The sequence below is a fragment of the Condylura cristata genome, unplaced genomic scaffold (assembly GCF_000260355.1).
Source record: "Condylura cristata isolate star-nosed mole 26May11 unplaced genomic scaffold, ConCri1.0 scaffold00006, whole genome shotgun sequence".
Taxonomy (NCBI): Eukaryota; Metazoa; Chordata; class Mammalia; order Eulipotyphla; family Talpidae; genus Condylura; species Condylura cristata.
In genome coordinates, this window is record NW_004567107.1 from 4,259,076 (window position 1) to 4,277,306 (window position 18,231).

General features: G+C 52.4%; 1 protein-coding gene across 4 annotated transcripts in view; it reads right to left on the reverse strand.

Annotated features, from left to right (window-relative positions):
* The window catches only part of ODF2 (outer dense fiber of sperm tails 2), a 25,676-nt gene extending 7,445 nt beyond the window's left edge, over positions 1-18,231 (reverse strand). Inside the window, exons 1-15 of one of the 4 annotated variants that reach the window (XM_012721520.1) lie at positions 18,140-18,231; positions 17,250-17,403; positions 16,927-16,995; positions 12,244-12,414; positions 10,984-11,144; positions 10,152-10,281; positions 9,488-9,619; positions 6,263-6,334; positions 5,627-5,698; positions 5,408-5,524; positions 4,610-4,795; positions 4,111-4,220; positions 2,852-2,987; positions 258-368; positions 77-181 (exon numbers count right to left, since the gene is read on the reverse strand). In XM_012721520.1, the coding sequence (XP_012576974.1) occupies positions 77-181; positions 258-368; positions 2,852-2,987; positions 4,111-4,220; positions 4,610-4,795; positions 5,408-5,524; positions 5,627-5,698; positions 6,263-6,334; positions 9,488-9,619; positions 10,152-10,281; positions 10,984-11,144; positions 12,244-12,414; positions 16,927-16,995; positions 17,250-17,357 (1,680 nt within the window). In that variant the 5' untranslated portion in view covers positions 17,358-17,403; positions 18,140-18,231. Of the gene's footprint in view, positions 1-76; positions 182-257; positions 369-2,851; positions 2,988-4,110; positions 4,221-4,609; positions 4,796-5,407; positions 5,525-5,626; positions 5,699-6,262; positions 6,335-9,487; positions 9,620-10,151; positions 10,282-10,983; positions 11,145-12,243; positions 12,415-16,869; positions 16,996-17,249; positions 17,404-18,139 lie in introns of all 4 variants that reach the window. The other 3 variants (XM_004677280.2, XM_004677282.2, XM_012721521.1) reach the window with 3 other exon arrangements.

The following is an 18,231-nucleotide window of genomic DNA, read 5'->3' on the forward strand; positions in this document are numbered from 1 at the left end:
CAGACAGGCAGACAGACAGACAGGTAGGCAGACAGAGGTGGCACTGGGGAGGGGAAGACAGTGAGGGGAGCGGTACCGCTTCAATTTCTTTATTCATCTCGTCTTTAAGGATCTTGTTCTCTTTGTCGCAGCGCTCCAGCTGGGCAGCCACTTCGTCAGCTTCCAACCTGGTCTTCATCACCTAGGGGCCAGCGGGCATCGTGACTTGGGGCTCGTCACCCCCGGTGGGGCCCGGGCCGGCGCGAGGCGGGACCTGCCTGGCTCTTGTAGTTGTCGATCATCCCCTCGTAGTTCTTCACTGACGCCTTCAGCTGCTGGACCTCGAGGTGTGCCTGATTGAGTTTGTCCTCCATCGGGGCGAAGCTCGCCTAGAAGGGGCAGCGGGTGAGTGCACAACTCCAGGGTGGCAGCAGGGGAGCCCCACCTACTCAGCGCCCCCAGGACAAGGCTCCTCGGGGCCCCTCTAGAGAATACAGACACACAAGTGGCTCCTGTGCCAGTTGTGAGCGCCTGGGCACTGAAGAGGCGTCATGCCATCGCTGATGACGATGGGGACAGACTGAGAAAAGCGAGTCGTGATCAGTGAGCTGTCACGACCACCACCTTGCACATGTGAGCGACTTCCTCAGTTAACACTTAGGTTGTGAACAGACATCATCTTGTGACCTTCTCAACTCAGTAACTGTCCTCCTCCGACCCTCTCGGGACAAAGTCAGTCACAGGATCTCAAGAAAATAATACAGTCATTTAAAAGAAAGAACGCTCAAAGCAGAACTGACCAGCAAAGACACCCGTGGGTGTGGCTGAACAAGAACAGCTGGCCACAGAGCACAGATGGGTGTTTTAACATGTACGGTAGTGTCGGGAAGAAAAGACTGGAGAAATACAGAGCCACAGTTAACATGGTTTACAGAGCTGTAGTTCACGTCTACATCCCATTTCTGTAATGCGTTAAACTTTTACTATGAGTCAATTACCTCTGTATTTATAACATCTAAGAAAACATATTCCTGCAAACATTTTGAGTGGACACACACTATTATTCTGCATGGATAGATGGTATGTAGCCAATCCAGTATTTTTAATTTATGCTACTATTTAGCTACAATAAATGAGATATTAATATACTCCCATGAGAATGAATGAGACAATGAAAAGGACCGACAATACTAAGTGTTGACAAGAAGACCTGGTGCAACTATTAATCCTCTGAACTCCGATAGGAATGTAAATTTATACAGCTCCTTCCTTGTTTGGTGACGTCTGAACTTATGCACACTGCCCAATGACATGGCACTCCTCCTTCAAGATTTATAGACTACGGGTCCTCCCTGGTGGTGAACTGAGTTAAGGTGCAGCAGTATGAAGCTATAGCAGCCACTGCAGCACAAGTTTGAGCCTCAGCCAGGGAGCTGACCCACCTGGCGCAGCAGACCTGTCCTGTCCCACCCACTGCTCCCCTCAGCAGTGTATATAAGTCCATCTGCCTGTTCTGCTCACCACTCTGTCTCTGGTGAATCCTCTTACCCCCACAACTCTTACCTGTACCCCAGTTTTTGTATGAATAAACAAATAAATTTAAAAAAAAGATTTATAGACTATCAAATACATGCACCAAAAAATGTACAAAAACGTCCTATAATGTAAATGTTCATCTACACAATAAATATGGTGGCACTGGGGATGAGTTAACTGTCACACACACCATGGATAGTTTTCACAAACATCATACCAGGTAAAAGCCAGGCACAGAGTTCAAAAACAGGCAAGCTAGGGACTCCCTGGTGGATTAGGCGTTAAGTCTCAGCACTACCACAAAAACGGCCCACCAAGATGGCCTGTGTTCAATCCCTGGCCAGGGAGTGACCCACGGGGCACAGCAGACCTCTGTTCCCCTCAGCAGTGGATTTCAGTCAATTTGCCTGTTCTGTTCCCTACTCTGTCTCTGCTGAATCCTCTCAACACCTCCCCTTCCTATACCTCTCTGCCTGTACCCCAGTTCTTATGTATATAAATAAACAAAAATAAATCTTTAGGTAAATAAACATCTTACGACAAAGGAATAACTAAAAAAAAAAAACAAAACAGTCTAATCTGGAGCAACAGAAGATGACAGCTGTAAATGGGTAGTGATGGAATGCTGGTAAGGTTCGATCTGGGTGACCAGCAGACAGTGTGTGTTCGTTTAAATACCCTTCTGGATGTTGTAAAAGCAATATGACTTAACGAACAAACAAAAAAATCATTTAAAAAAAAAACCACGGATATTACTACCCTGGTCAATTACAAACCAGGGCAGGCCTGGCTCTGAAATGTCCATCTCTGTTAACACCTGCTGTGCTGGGGCGGTAACAGTGAGCAGTTACTAACAGCTACAGCGCCAGAGTCAGACTCACGTTCCAATCCTAATTCCAACAACTTCACCAGGGCAAAATCTTGGCAAAAACTCGACCTCCAATTCCTTAAGTTTCCTCATTCTGTAAAGACTATTGGGAGGGTACGGTGAGGACCCTTGTATTCAAAGGGGGCCAGCAGTTCCCGGGGGTCAACACTAACCTCGGGGCTGGGCCCACAGCCTGACTGAGTGGGCAGACACGGGCTACATCTCACACATTCACACCAAGGCCTCATTTTCTTCTAGCAACAAAAAATAAACCCACCCTGCAGCCTCTAAGAGGCAGAGTGAAGACTTGGGCCCAGGCCTGTCTGCCTCCAGAGCACGGCCTCTAACCACAGTGCCACCCCAGGCCCGCCCCACACCCACGTGGGCCCGGCTGGGCCCAACCGGGAGTGCCCGTCACCAGCCCCTGCGCTCCCCACCCAAGTGCCCCGGCCCTGCGCTGGCACAGACCTTCAGCCTCTCGTTCTCCAGTTTGAACGCAGAATACTCAGCAGTCTGGCGGTGTAACCGCTCCACCAGGCTGTCCCGGTCTTCCCGCATCTTCTCCTCCAAGCTCTGCTGCTGGTTCACGAGGTCTGTCACCCGGCTTGAGGGACGCACAGTGAGAGCGGGCAGAATCCATGACAGAGGTTCGGAGAGCCCAGGTCTCAGTGCGGAGTAGGCTCACGAGTTCCCACCCAGGCTACAGTCCGAGTCTTGGCACCTGCCTGCTCCCCAACTGCCCTGCCTGGCACTGCCTAGGTGGCCTTCCCTGGGACAGGTTTCCCCTGAGTCGGAAAACGGACTGTTCCTATTTGGTATGATTTGGCAGGTAAATTTTTGGATCTGGGAATGTAATATCAATTTGAATAGTCTACTTTGGGATAGCGGGAAACCTGTTTTCTACCTTCTACAATATCCTTTAAGATTTAGTCTCCCCCACAGGGATTACAACTGAGATGAAAGAATGCACAAAATAAACTACTATGAAAACAAAAAAAAACGATTTAGTCTCCCCGGCCCGCCCTGGTGGCGCAGCAGGTTGAAGCACAGCACTAAGAAGCTGGCCACAGCTGCTTCGGCCCAGTTCGATCCCCAGCCAGGGACTTGACCCATGCGGCTCGGCAGACCTGTCCTGTCTCGCCTGCTGCTCCCCTCAGCAGTGGATTTCAGTCCATCTGCCTACTCTGCTCCCTACTCTGTCTCTGGTGAATCCTCTTATCTTTCCCACCCTCCGCCCCTCTGGCCTGTATCCCAGTTCTTGTATGCATAAATAAATCTTTAAAAAAAAAAAAAAAGATTTGTCTCCCATACTGCCAATCCTTCGAGAAGATTTCTCTGATGCTTCCATGCAGCCAGGACACTCACTGAAGACAAGCACCAGAGATGACACCCTTTCCATGAAGTCCCTCAGCACCCCTGATAGAGGTCCCTGGCTAGGTGGCTAGGGACACCCCAGGCTTCCCCGAGGCACGGATCATACTGGAGTTGCCTCTCCCAGGAACAGGCAGCCATGGAAAGGCAAGCACACCCCTACCCTGGTCCCTTCTGCTCGGGGGGCTGTGATCGGGCACAGAGGCTGCGCCACGGGGGAGCTCTGGGGCTCCCGCACCAGCCAGAAAGCTCTGCTCAGCCGCCCTCCTCTCAGCCCAGGCTGCCCCTCAGAGGAGCCCACGCGACCGGCCTCACTCCTGCACACCCACTTCCCTCCCGACACACCCAGGACGTACTCATTCAGGACAATAATTTCCAGCTCGAGGTCTCCCTTGTCTTTCACTACTTGGTTGTAGCGGCTCCTCCATGACTCCAGAGTGGATAAAGCTTCAGCGACATAAAGATCCTGGGAACAGAGGACAAGGCCCGTGAGCATGGCAGACTGGGTCGCCTGGGCCGCCCCTCACCCGCCACGCACGCGAGCTCCTGCACGTCCTCTAGTCACACGAGAGGGAGAGACCAGCAGGCGCCGCCACCCGTCACCAGTGTTGACGCCACCCCAGTCTGCAGACCCCCCTCAGCCATCGACCTGGCCACGTTACCGCCACGACCTCCGAGTCCGACAACCCTCCGATGGTCTGCCGTCGCCTTCCCGCCCTCTTCCACCAGCTCCCCGAGTTTCACCAGCACCTTCGCCCTCCCCGCCCCCCACGGGCAGGCCTCCTCTGTCCAGCACCCCCCCCCAGCCAGCCTCCCTCTTCCCCAGGGCAGGCCCGTGCCCGGTCCGCGCTCTACCTTGTCGGCAAGTTGCACGTGCAGCTGCTCAGCATACTCCTCGCTCTTCTCGGCGCGCTCCTTCTGGGCGCGGATGGCCTTCTTCAAGGACTCTTTGTCACGGTCTCCCTTTTGCTTCAGTTCCTTTAGCTGCTCCATGATGGCCTCCACCTCCGCTTTGTGCTGGTTCCCACTGCGTTCCAGGTTCTGGGGGACCAGGGCCAGGGAGCAGGTGGGGAGAGGGAGGAGAGAGAGCAAGGCAGAGAATGGGAGGGAGGACAAAGGAGACAAGAAAAGACAGAAAGAAGAGGCAGAGAGGAGAGATGTGTGTACTTCGGGCTACCTTCAGAGCCACACACCAGCGTCCTGCACATGTCTAAGAGGTCCCACGGCACCTCTTAGAATTTCTTAACGCAGGTTAACATTGGGACAGAAGTTCCTGGAATCCTTCCTTGAACTCCCAGCACAGTGGTCAGATATCCACCTCAGTTACTTGGCAGAATGGTGACCCTGGAGGGTACCTGGCTCACAGACACAGAAGCACCGGAGACCATCCCCTCCACATGGGTGTTGAGAACTAAGGCCCTGAGGGATTCGGTATTGGCCCAACCCCAGTGGTAAGGGCCCCAGGACCTCCAGGGTCTCTGTACGCTGCCCTGGCCACTGTCCCAGTGTCTATTAGTAGCCTGAGTGCTTTGGCTGTAGCAGCTGCGAAAATCTCTACAGTGCAGCCTTCCTAAGTGAGAGGCCTTCTGGCCAGGCCATCACTTCAGGTTGCCGGGCCCTGCCCCGTCTCACCACCGCAGGCTGGGCACACACCTTGATCTGCATGCACAGACGACTGTTCTCTGCTTCTTTGCATCGAAGCTGTGCCTGCAAATGCCCACGCATCGACTCCATGGACTTAGAAAGCTCAGATGCTGTCTTTGCTTGAGCCTTTGGAGAGGCAGAAAGTGCTGAAGCCAAATCTGAACCCAGCAGGGTCTACCCACCAAGCGCTACTGGCCCACGAGGAGCAGCAACCGGCGGGGCTGGTACCTTCTCACATTGTATTTCCTGGAGGAGTTCTTCCACCTCCTTGTCCTTGTCTTGCAGCAGTAACAGCAGGCGCTGGGGAGAACAGCAGCACCGTGAGCTCCCAGGGCAGGCCAGGGGGCCAGTCCGGGAGCAGTCCTGTGAGTGCCTGGCCACCCAGCCGAGGGGCCCAGGGCATCGGCCCATGCCCAAGAAACCCTGGCAGGGAGCACTAATAGCAGATTTAAATGTTTAAAACAATCAGCATGCGTTTAAAACTGTTTAATAAATGGTAACTGGGGCCTCCCTGGTGGCGTAATGGGTTAGAGCGCAGCACTATGAAGCGGTCCACAGCCACCATCGCCGGCCAGGGAGCTGACCCACGGGGGCACGGCACACCTCTCCTGTCTTGCCCGCTGCTCCCCTCAGCAGGTATTTCAGTAAATCTGCCTGTTCTGTTTCCTGCTCTGTCTCTGGTGAATTCTCGCACCCCTCCCCTCCCCGACACCTCTGGCTACACCCCAGTTCCTGTATGCATAAATAAATAAATCTTAAAAAAAAAAAAAAAGAAATGACAGGAGCCGACTAGAAGTTCTAGCCCAGCTGCCTCCCAGCCTGCCCCGCTCAGCACCCTGGGCCGGCAGGGGGCGCCCTACTGACCGCTTTCTCGGAGTCTGCTTCTGCCAGCCGTTTTAACAGCGTTCCCTGTTGCTCCATCAGTCTTTCGGAATCCTTCAAGGGAAGGCAGAGGAAGCCAAGTCACTAAGCAGTAAACCAGTATGTCAGAAGACGAGAGAGAGACGAAGAAAAAACAACCCACACGTCTAAGTCCTATTGATTCTGTTCCTGTGCGGAAAGGCCTATTCTAATTATAGAAGAAAGAATGTTCTCATGCTAAAATATTTAGCGAATACAGATAAAGCCAAAGTGCTAGGCACTGTTCGGTGGGCCTCCTGCCCATCTCTGCTTTGTGTGTTCATACACAGCGAGAGAAATATTCTTCCTGGAGATTGTAAAGAATTAATATATCATTTTACAAAAATGCTATCATGTATTATAGCTGAACTTGATTTTTAACAAACACTTCATTGGGATGTAAATTCCCACAAAAGACACATCTAAAATGCACAATTTGATCAGTTTTAAAATCAGGGTTATAATAATTATAAAAGTTGCCACTAACCATTTTTAAGTATCAGATTCAGTGGCATTTAATAAATACATTCACAGTATTGTACAATCATCACTACCATCTCACTCGAGAACATTCTCATCACCCTAAAGAGAAACTCCATGCCTGTAAAACACTTAGTGACTCCCCAGCCCCCCGGCTCCACCCTTGCAACCCCTAATCTGCTCTCAGCCTGACGGGCATTGCCCTTTTAACCTCTCCCCACAACCCCCAGGAGCGACTCTGGATTTGACAGCTGCAAACACTGCAGCGAGAGCTCTGAGCATGTGCAAAATGTCTTTCTGGGGTCGATGCCAAGAAGGGAATGTCTGGGCCAGGTTTGTGATTTGTGGCTGGAAATGTCCAGCGAAACGCCCGCACCAAATCACGCCACAAACAGGACACCAGAGCGCAGGGCAGCAGCCAGTGTCGCCTGCTGCCAGTCTGCGGACAGACAGCAGCTAACTGCCCTTTGGTTTACTGGTTATCTGAGAGTCTTCTTCCCTGAATGGCCTGTCCACACCCTTGTCCTTGTCCTTTCCCACTGGGCCCTGTCTAAGTGAACCTTTCTGTTCTCCTTCCCCAGCACCTGATCCAAGTGTCTCTGAAGGTTTGCCCTCCCTTCTCCTCTCAGCCCTACAGCTCCCCCTCACAGGTTGAGAGAAAAGGACTCCCTGGCCCCAAAGTCTCGTGGGGCCCTAAGAACTGAGAAAAGGCAGCATTGCAGCTTCTCCAGTCAAACATGGAAAAACACGGGATGAAAGCCCAAGCTGGGGATGCAGCGTCTCATTCCCTCTACTGCCGGGCCCTCTGCGGACGGGGTGGAAGAAGACAACTGTCAACTGATCTCACCAGCTCGCCTACCCTAGGTGCCATCGATACCATCGCCCCTCATCAGAGATGAGAAGCGAGAAGCAGGGAGTGGAGGTGAGCAGATCGAGATCACACAGTCGGAAATGACAGAGCAGAGCCCTAAAGCCAATTCCGTCATCAGCTCCAGAGCAAACTCTCACCCCACCACGCACTAGAAACTCCCCAGTAAGCACCAAGTGGGGGTGCTGCCCTCAGGCATGGAGGAGATGACAGCCAAGACTGAACGGGGAATGATCACCAGTGGGAGATTCTGAAATTCCAGGATGATAGAAGCTTGGAATCAAAGAAGTAAAAAGTCTGGGCAGGAAGAGGTATTCTGAGGGCCCCAGCCAGGACAAGCAGTGACAGCAGCCAGCAGGTGTTAGGATCCCGCAGCTGCGTTGTCACTCATTTTCACACCCCCAGAGGGAAGACGCTATTCCTAGTTTACAGGTAGGAGAGCTGAGAACCACAGAGGTCAAACTCACCTACCCGAGAACAAGTCAACAATGAAATAGATACAATTACTTTAGAATAGTTGAGCACTGACAAGTAAATATCGGTAGAACTATGTTCTAGAGGCCCTCCCTGGTGGCCCAATGGGTTAGGACATGGCACTACAAGCTGGCTGCAGCCGCTTCAGTGAGAGATCGAGTCCCAGAGGTGACCCACAGGGTGCAGCAGACTCTGCTCTCCTGTCTCCCCACTGCCCCCTCAGCAGTGTACTTTGTACATCTGCCTGTTCTGCTTCCCACTCTGTCTCTGGTGAAGCCTCTAACCACCCCTGCACCTCTGGCCTGTACCCCAGTTCTGTATGCATAAGTAAATAAATCTTTTAAAAAATAAATAAATATGTTCTAGAAACCCTCTAGCTACCCAGGGTAGCGTACATCAAACAACTAAAAATGTCTCCACCAACAAAGATTGGCAGAAGAAACTGAGCTGTGGTATTGTGGTCAGTGAGTTACCTTCGGCTTTAAGGACAACGAAGGATGCATCTCACAAACACATCAAGAGAAAAAGGCAGACTCTCAAAAGAATATACGTGGAACAATAGCATTTCTAGAAAACCCAGAAAAATGCTGAGCCGCCCTGTGCTGCTGAGCGGAAAGAACTATCAGATTCAAGAAGAGCAAGTTCATTTCAATGGAGACCAAGAAGACAAGGCTCGCTTGGAAAGCTGGGCCGTGGGCACTCCCCTCAAAGCCATCTGAAGTGAATTTTCCCAAAAATAAAAACAAGTTGACAAAGTCGGGAAAAGAGGCTAACTAAGAAAAAGGTCCGTGATTCATGAGCGCCGGCCCGGCAAGACTCTTGGTACCCCTTGGGTTAGGTCCAAACTGGAAGATACCTACAGTCTTTTCCCAAACTGTATTTCAATGGTCATTTGGGGGTGGGGGTGGGGGCTGAACCGAGACTCCTAAATCATATACAATATATATTATAAGCCAACGTGACCTCAGAAAGAGTTAAAAAAAATAAAAACTCCAGACACTGTAGAAGAAAACCCCATCTTGTAAGCATGTCTTGTCAGACGACAAAGGGACACACATCTGTGTCCCTCGGCTCTAGGCTTGGCTCCGGCCCGCGCCCATTATCCACGCCAGCACTGCCGCGGGCTGAGCTCCTCCTTGGCTCCAGCGCCCTCTCCTGGCTCCCCAGGTCCCTCCTGTGACAGCAGTGCAGCTTCCAGAACCAAGACAGCACCATCCACCAGGTGCCAGGCACTTCATGTGACTGCTTTCCTTAAGTCTTTCCATGGCCCTCCCAGGTCGGCACCAAAGACGTTTCCTCCCGGCCAGAGGAGACGGAGGCTGCAGACTGACAGGAGCTGAGCACGCAGCCCGCGGCCAGGAGCTCACCTCTTTGCAGTGCTGTTCCCTTAGCAGGTCTCGGAGGGTGCGGTTGGTCTCCTCGAAAGTGCTCAGCTTCTGCAGGAGAAGCTCCTTCTGCCGCGTCAGGGTGTTGATGTCCGTGCACGTCATCTGTTTCTCCTGGAGGACAAGCAGACGTTCGTACAGAGCACAGGAGGAGCGCGGGAGGAGGGGGCCGGGCAAGGCAGACCCCGTGGGGGACTCAACGGGTGCAGGTGCCAGGAAGCCCAGAAGGGCTAGGCAGGGCCCGGGGCCCTGGGGTCGAGGGTGGGCTTCCTGGAGGGGATGAACCCGGAAGGAGGGGCAGCATCTGAGCCCACTGGGAGCAATACATGTTAGTGTGGGCAAGAGCAGGCCGGGGGCAGGCGGCGAACCGCACCTGGTAGTTCATCCTTGCGGGGGTCAAACGCATGCTCAGAATCACTGTGATCCCAGGAGACCCATGATGAGGTCTCCGCAGAGGCCCTGCCACCACAGGTCAATGGCAAGGGTCGGACCCCAGAAGTGAGAGCGGGGGTGGGAGGCTGAAGAGCTAAGTGTGGGCCCCGTCTGCAGATGTCATAGTCAGCTGATGACAGCATAGGGACCACACCCAGCTTGCAGCTGTCCCTCAGGCCCACCCAGGCTTGGGGGTGTTCTGCCTGCCACCTACTGTCTTCAGCTTCCCGATGGTGTCTTTCAAGGCCATGACTTGCTTGGCGGCCGCTGCCCCATCCATTTCAGCCTCCACCAGTTTGGACATGAGGCACTCCTTCTCCTGCTGGAGGTGTTTCTTCTGGAGCCTGGGGCCAGAGAGAACAGGGCGCTGTGAGCCCTCCTGGGGCCGGGCCTGAATCTGCCCAGAGCTCCGAGGCGCGCCTCACAATGCCCGGGGGTCTCATCTCGCGGTCCGGGGAGAGTGGGGGAGGGGGAGGGACAGAGCGACCTTCTGAAAAGCCGAGGGCCAGAGTCACCTCTGCCTGGGCCCCATGGGACAGTATGCCACCCAGATCCCTGCTTGTCTCTCAGGAGACCACCACAGCGTCTCCGCCCCCAGCCACTGCTACAGCGTCCTAACTACCACCTCAAACCTACCACGGAGCCTCCCAGCCTCCCAGTCAAGCATGGCCACACCACTCTGTGCTTGAACATGTTTCTGTGTCTCCTCGACACAAAATCCTCCAATGGCTAAGCCCGGACCCCCTTGCACTCTGCCTTCTCCTCTATCCTGGCTCTGGCCTGTATCTCTCAGGCTCCCAGCTTGGAGTCTTCCCAGAGCCATTTCCAGTCCTGGCACCACCAGCCTGAGACCTGACTGCAGGCCACTCCTTAAAGGTCACTTTCTCCAGTCTCCCTGATGGCCCCCTGCACTCTCTCTGTAGGGCCTCCTGCTCCCTCCCAGTGTGAAGCGCAAGTGCCATCAGGCATCCCGCTGGGACCCCTGGCAGCAGGGCCGGGCAGCCTCAGGCTCAGGCTCAGGCTGTGAAGCTGAGCTGGGCCCTTACATGGTGAAGTCCTTCTCCTCTTTGATGCGCTCGATGTTGTGCCTCAGCACGGTGTTCTCGTGTTCCGTCTCAGCCAGCTCGTGGGCCACCTCCTCCAGTTCTTCCTTCCGCTCCTCCAGGAACCTTTTGGCCATCTGGCGCTCACCCTTCTGCATCTTGACCTGTGCAGGGGCACGCAGGCAAGGGCCGCTGAACGGGGGGGCCCTCCTCTCTGCCACATCGCTAGGCCCGCTCCTCGGCCCCCCTTAAGAGCACCTCAGACTGAGAGCTACAGAGGTCCTGGAAGTCCTTTAGGGCACAATCTCAGCTAGTTGTCACTTAGGCTCTGGGTAAATACTGCTCCTCAGTCCCACATGATGGGAGGAACCGAGGACAGATCCTGAGCAACCTGCTAGCCGGGAGCAGAGTCAGGACACAAACCGTGGTCAGCTGACACTGCAGGAGGGAAGTGTCACAGAAAGGGCCCTGCACTGCAGGCTTATGGAGAGAGACGGGTCTGTTACCAGGCAGCCAGCCCCAGGTTTTCCGGGAGGCCTGTGGGCCCCAAGAGCAGGTGAGGATTAAACACACAGTCGACCTTAGCTGGTAAGCCCCGGATGTCAGGCCAAATCCCACCCAGAGACCTGGCCCAGCCATGAGGATCAACTGCCTTTGCCTCCGTGGGGTTTTAAGAAAACTTTCATGTCAAATGGGAAGCAGGGGCCTCAGTTTCCCAGTCACTTCATCCCTAAATTGGGGACAGCACCACCAGTGATTTCATCTACTGCTGGAAACCTCAAAACCTGGGCCTCACTGGTAGTGCAAGGGGTTAGGTTTCACTCAGCACTATGACGCCATCTGCAGCCACTGCGGCACGAGTTTGATCCCTAGGCAGGGAGTGACCCACCGGGCGCAGCAGACCTCTCCCGTGTCCCCGCTGCTCCCCTCAGCAGTGGGTTTCAGCCACTCTGCCTGTGCTGCTCCCCACTCAGTCTCGGAGAATTCTCTCAACCCCCACACCTCTGGCCTGTACCCCAGTTCTTATATGCATAAATAAATAAAAATAAATGTTTAAAAAAGAACAACTCAAACCCAACTGTCCAGAGCCCCCCTCCAACCCCCCCAGGGTAAGGCCCAGGCTTGGCCTCCAAAATCTTGGGTTCCACAGCCGCGAGAAGGGCGGGAGGCCTGCTGGGCGTGGAGTTGGCTCCAACAAGCACCCACGTGGCCAGGCCTGAGCACTCCGGGGACGCAGGCTGTCGCTTTCCCTACAGTCCTCACCTCAGACTTGAGACAACCAACCGCGTTCATTAGACTGTCAATCTTCTTATCATAACGGTTCATTTTACAGTGACCCGAGTCGTCATCTTCTGTGGAGAGGTCACTTAACCGCATCACGGAAACCAGCTTTTCTGAAGACGGAGGTGTGATCTCCAGACAATGAGGTGGATTCTGTGCAGAGGAGAGACGCTCATGAGCTCACGAGACACACTCATCGCTTCCAGCACCTCTGGGGTCCCCTGGAGGCAGGAACAGCTAAAATCGCTAGTGGGCCAACCACAGGGACCCCAAGAACAGGCCACATCTTCTTGACGGAACCTCACCTAATCTGGTTTCGATGATGTTTCTGAAGATTTTCTACCAATGTCAAGTTTCAAATAAATATAACCAACTGTCAAAAATAGTAATAATACCCCACATTGGTGAAGGTCTAAGGTAATAGATGTACCTGTCTCCCTAGAGGAGACGTGAACTGTGTCAAGTCTTTCCAAGGAATATGAAGGCTTGGAAGGAGTGCATTGCAAAGGTGCAAAATCTGTTGTAAAGGGATTTACAGGGAAAATGGGGGAAATTTGATTAGTGGCCAAATATTTTATTTAAAGGTGTAGTTTTGTATACACAAATGTTGGGTTTTTAATGCTGCACGCCCAAAGCTTATGTTATAATGCAACATGACCTCAATAAGGAAAAAAAACAGTAGTAAAGTTTTTAGGAGTCATCTTTGTGATTTGAGAAACACACCACTAGATATGCACACGGAATGATTTAGACGTAGAATGGGATCATGATGGGACGCACCTTTTAATACATCAGCATAAAGAGTTTTCAAACATATACATGCCCTGAAGGAAAGTGTCTACAAAGCTGTGTGACATTTCGCTTTCAGACTCCAAAAAGACATGATTGTCCCGGACCAGCATCTCCGATATACTGCACTTGATTATCATCTCTCAGTTTATTCTGGTGTATTAAGTAACTGCTTTGGTGCATTAGTGGTACCTCCCTCCTCGAAAACTGAGGTGGCAGTTTTCCTGGTGGCCAAGGGGTTAGTGTGCAGCACTATGAAGCTGTCCACAGCCACTGCAGCACAAGTTCGATCCCCGGCCAGGGAGGGACCCAAAGGGCGCAGTGGACCTCTCCTGTCTCCCTGCTGCCCCTCAGCAGTGTTATTTCAGTGGAACTGCCTGTTCTGCTCCCCACTCTGTCTCTGGGGAATCCTCTCGCCCCACACCTGGCTTGTACCCCATTTTTTACATGCATAAATCAATTTTAAAAAATAGTAAAACTGAGGTGACTACCCTTCTGTGCCAATTTCCAGAGAAGATTATGTGTTGGAAATAGAGGATTGTTCCAAAAGGGTTAAATTAACCACAGTTATGGCAAACAAGTTGAAATCAGAAGGTCTGTATCAAACAGGCGTGTGTCGTGTATCTCAGCGATTCACTTCTAAGAGCTGAGCGAAAATACCTAAGACGATTTCATGTGTAAGCTCCAGACAAGCAGAGCACTAAGCGTGTAACAGGACAGTAATGGTTGACTAGAACAGTCCAGATAACGCACAACGGAATACTGCCCTGTAGAGACAGTGAAGGTATGATTTTCAGAAAATGAATGTGAAATATGATGCGTTGTCACAAAAACTAGAACACACGCTTTCATAAGAGGTGGGAGCCTCACATCCAGCAATCTCATGAGCTCGTCAGTGTTGGGGTTACAGGTATTTTTATTTTTGTTCTTGTGTTGACTTGGATTCACCACAGACAGAGTGGGGAGCAGAACAGGCAGACTGATGAAGTCCACGGCTAAGGGGAGCAGCAGGCGGGTCAGGAGAGGTCTGCTGCACCAGGTGGGTGAGCTCCCTGGCTGGGCATCAAACTCATGCTGAAGCGGCTGCAGCCAGCTTCACAGTGCTGCACTTTAACTGGCTGCACCATCAGGGAGGGCCCTGACTTGGATTTTCTAATTTCTCCACAGTGCTAATGCACTGCTTTTCTAAGAAAAAAGGGAACTTTTAATATTTGAAAGAGGATAATAGGAAAATACATAGGCAATATATGATCACAACAACACTTTGAAAATCAGCATAGGAAAAAGGGAGCAACTATACCAAAATATTAGTAGTTTCAGGCCACAGGGGAGCTTCTGAGGCTACTGTGGTATTGATTCTGGGCTGGGTGATGGGACACAGGGGTGTTCAGTTTGTAGAATGCATCAAGCAAGGTGCTGAGGAGGAGTGTACTTTCCTGCACTTTCAACAAAAAGTGTTTTATACTGAGAGCAGCCTGATTAGAGTGGTAGAAGTACAGGTGTGTCTATTTTTCAACCTTTTGTATAAAAATGGAGCAGTTTCCATAACAAACATCCAGACCTCGTTTCTCCCAAATATAATGTTATGTCCCAGAAAGGGCTTTTTAAGAAACCAAATAAGAAGCTCCATGTCCAGAGCAGCTTCTGGGGTCCAAGTTCAAGCACTGCAAATCCTCCTTCCAGGTCCTCCTCCCTTGCCCATAATGGAAAGGGTCAGGCTGGGACATCCGGGAACACAGAGGGTGGCTGGGGAGAGGTGCAGGGCTGGCCCAAGAAGCAGCACGTTAGAGAGATGACAAGTCACCTCGCTGGGCCCCTCCAATTTTGGGATTGTGTCCCCAGGACTGAACTTCTTACCCTAACTCCCAGTAATTCATGTCAACAGGGAGCCAAAATCTACAGCAGCGTCTCTTTCTGTCTACTTCAAAAACCATGTATCAAGTCTTTTTCAATCAAATGCTTTGGAAACCATTGAGAATTAGAAAATACATGAATTAGAAAATGTAATATATGCTTGCCATAAAGAAGTCCAAGCAGGCCATAAAAAAGAAACTGTGAATCTGCAGCATCTGAGAGGAAGCACTCATATCCTTCCTGACAGGATGTCGCATGCACTCATGATGTACATATGGAAACGCAAATGCCCTTATTTGCACGTTAGGGCCTGGGTGCACATGCTGCATGGTTCCATGTGGGATTAAGCCCTCAGTCTTTGTGATGGCTGCATAGTATTCCATCGTATGGCTATATCACCATTTAACCAATACCCTCCTGAGAGACATTTAGGTTGTTACCAGTTTTCTCTATTACAAACACCTTTACACACAATCTGTGTAACTCCCCTGGGACTTTTAAAGATAAATTCCTCCGTATAAAGCGAGAAGCGATTCCTAGGATGATTTGGCAGGTGTGACTGAACTGACATTGTTTTCAAGGTCCTCTCAAAACCATCTGAAAGGATTTACTGTCACCCAAGGCAGCCACCACGCGATATCTGCTATCTTTTCAATGTGGCTCCATTCAATAAAAATGACAGCTTTTTGTTTTTGCAGTTAAAGTACAGTTTGCAATTTATATTCCATTGATTATTAGTGAGGTTCCACGCAGTGGAAAATGTATGACGGGATTTTAATTCCAAGCTCGTACTATGTGTGTGTGTGTGTGTGTGTGTGTGTGTTCACACAGGTAACAACACTTCTCATTTACTTCCTTTCTCTCTTTGGGATAAATGGCAAATCAGTATCAAAACTATGAATTGGCAGAACTCCAAATTTCAGAATAACTGCTATTTTGTTTCTAATGGTGAAAGGAATAAGCTGTCAGAAAATGAGTCTTTCAAACCAGAACTGACATCCTCAGCTGCTACATAGCCTCAGGGCCTTTACTTGTGCTGAGTGAGACATCTGTTTAAAACACAGCGCAGGGCCCTCCCTGACGGCGCACTGAGCAACACTATGAAGCTATCACAGCCACTGTGGCACAAGTTCGATCCCTGGCCAGGGAGCTGACCCACAGAGCGCAGCAGACCTCTCCCATCTCCCCTTCAGCAGCAGATTTCAGGGGATCCCCCTGCCATGCCCCCCACTCTGTCTCTGGTGAATCCTCTCACCCCTGCACCTCTGGCCTGTATGCATAAATAAATCTTTAAAAAAAAATAAAACACAGCCTGGAGGCCTCTCTCAGCGCTGAGTAATCCCATGGCTCTCTGCTGGAAGAGGGCAGGCCTGCCCATCTGCAGTTCTCACCCCGCGCCCAGCAGTGACTGGCACAGGGCCCAGTCAACGCCACTTGCATCACGGCGCTGCCCGACAGAGGGAGGGACTGAGAGACTGAGGTGGCCAAAAGAGACAATGGTTCTCCTGGTGCCCTGACCACTGATGCTGAAAGCACCTAATTCCCTGGAGAATGTCCCAAAGGCAGCGCTGCTGCGCCCTAGATCCCGGCACCATCGCTCACCAGGATGACCTGAGGAGGCCGTTTCCTTAGATGTGTACATTCTGACACACCCATTGTTTAAATTCCGCCCCAGTCGTGGTGACGGGGGCCAGAAGTGGGACGCCTCACTCCAAATGAGAGGCGAAGAGCGGGGTCTCCAGCTACTGACTGCTGTGAGACCCCACGCACGGGCTGAGCCCCGCGGACACGGGGCTAGCAGGCCCTCCCACAGCGCCACGTTGTAAGGACCCACGAGGATTCCCGTCCTCTCAGGGCACGGGAATCACTGTCTCTTAGCTACAGGCCACCCGAGTCCTACCGAGTTTGAGGCCTGCTAGAACCTGACCAGTCCGAGAAGAACAGCCTGAACGAGCAAGAGCCTACCTCCCACTTGCATCCCACATGCCGGGCAGATGACTTTCCAGGGGGCATCCAAGGTACCTTGGTTTTCACCCGGACACTCCGCCGCACATTCACGGTGTCCCCTTTCATTCCGCGCTTATGAGATTTCTGTGGAAAGGCACAAACTTGGCGTCATCTCCCCGCCCAGCTGGCCCGGTCACTCTGGCAGCGGTCACTTCCAACTCTGCAGGGGCCTCGTCTCACTGTGGCTACTGCTGCCATCGTTGGAGGACACCTCCAACCTCCTGGAGCGAGCGCACTGGTCTCTCACAACTTTGGATTTCGAAGTACCAGGAGGCTGAGCGGGGAGCTGTCGCCCTGCGCCACTTTTCACCTGGCCCCACTGACATGCTCCTTCCTACCTGGCTGCTGGCCGCTGATGGTTTCGGGAGTTTTTTTATGTGGACGTGGACAGGGGTGTTCTCATCCACGTGAACATGTAAGGGGGGAGTTGAGGAGCGGTCCTTCATGGTTCGCTTCTGGCAGGCAAGGGAGGATAACACAAAAAAGGTTGATCTGTGGATGAGTAAACTGGACATAAAAAACAGCTCACCACTCTGGGAACAGCAAAAGCCAAGCCAAGAAGCGAGCAGGACAGCTACCAACTACGGATGTGCAGCGGCGAGGCGCGTGCCCCCGGCAGCTGGAGATCCGACTGGGGAGGACCGGAGACTCCCAGGTCCACTCCCGGTCGGCTCTGCAAGACCGGAGCCGAAAGCGGGGTCCCGGGGTCCTCACCAGGGCATCTCCTCTGCCACAAGCACAGCGGCCTCCTGAGATTAGCACAGCGAGCAGCAGGGAGGGCTCCACCACGCGGACACCCCGGCATGCAGATTAGCAAAGGGGACACACGCAAGGATGAGGGTGCAAGAGAAATCGGGCAGCAGGCAGGTAAAAGACGATGACGACAGGGAGGTGAGGAGCTGCCACGACGAGAAGGTTCTAGAGATCTACAGGAAATATACAGGTGGCGGAGGCGAGTTACATCCTCCGGCCATCACCCTTTCGATTGCTTTTTCATGCTTTTTTGTCCTCTTCTGTTTTGGGGGTTATACAGACTTTTGGAATTTGTCTGCAAGGGGTAAGCTAGGAGAAGCTCCTCCTGCTGGCACCCCCACCACAGACCAAAGTACCCCACTGCTCAGCAGACTACGCAGAGCCAGAGCAAGGCGAGGCAGCTCCTGAAAAAGGGGTGCAAAAGCATGGTGGGGGGGAGCGCAGCCCAGAGGGCTGCAATGTGCAGGCCACTTACCGTCACAGTCACACTGGGTGCGCCACAAGGTGTCCTCAAGACCTTTTTCTGCGTGAGACTTGTTACTCCGTTCTTCCCACACGATGGAAACC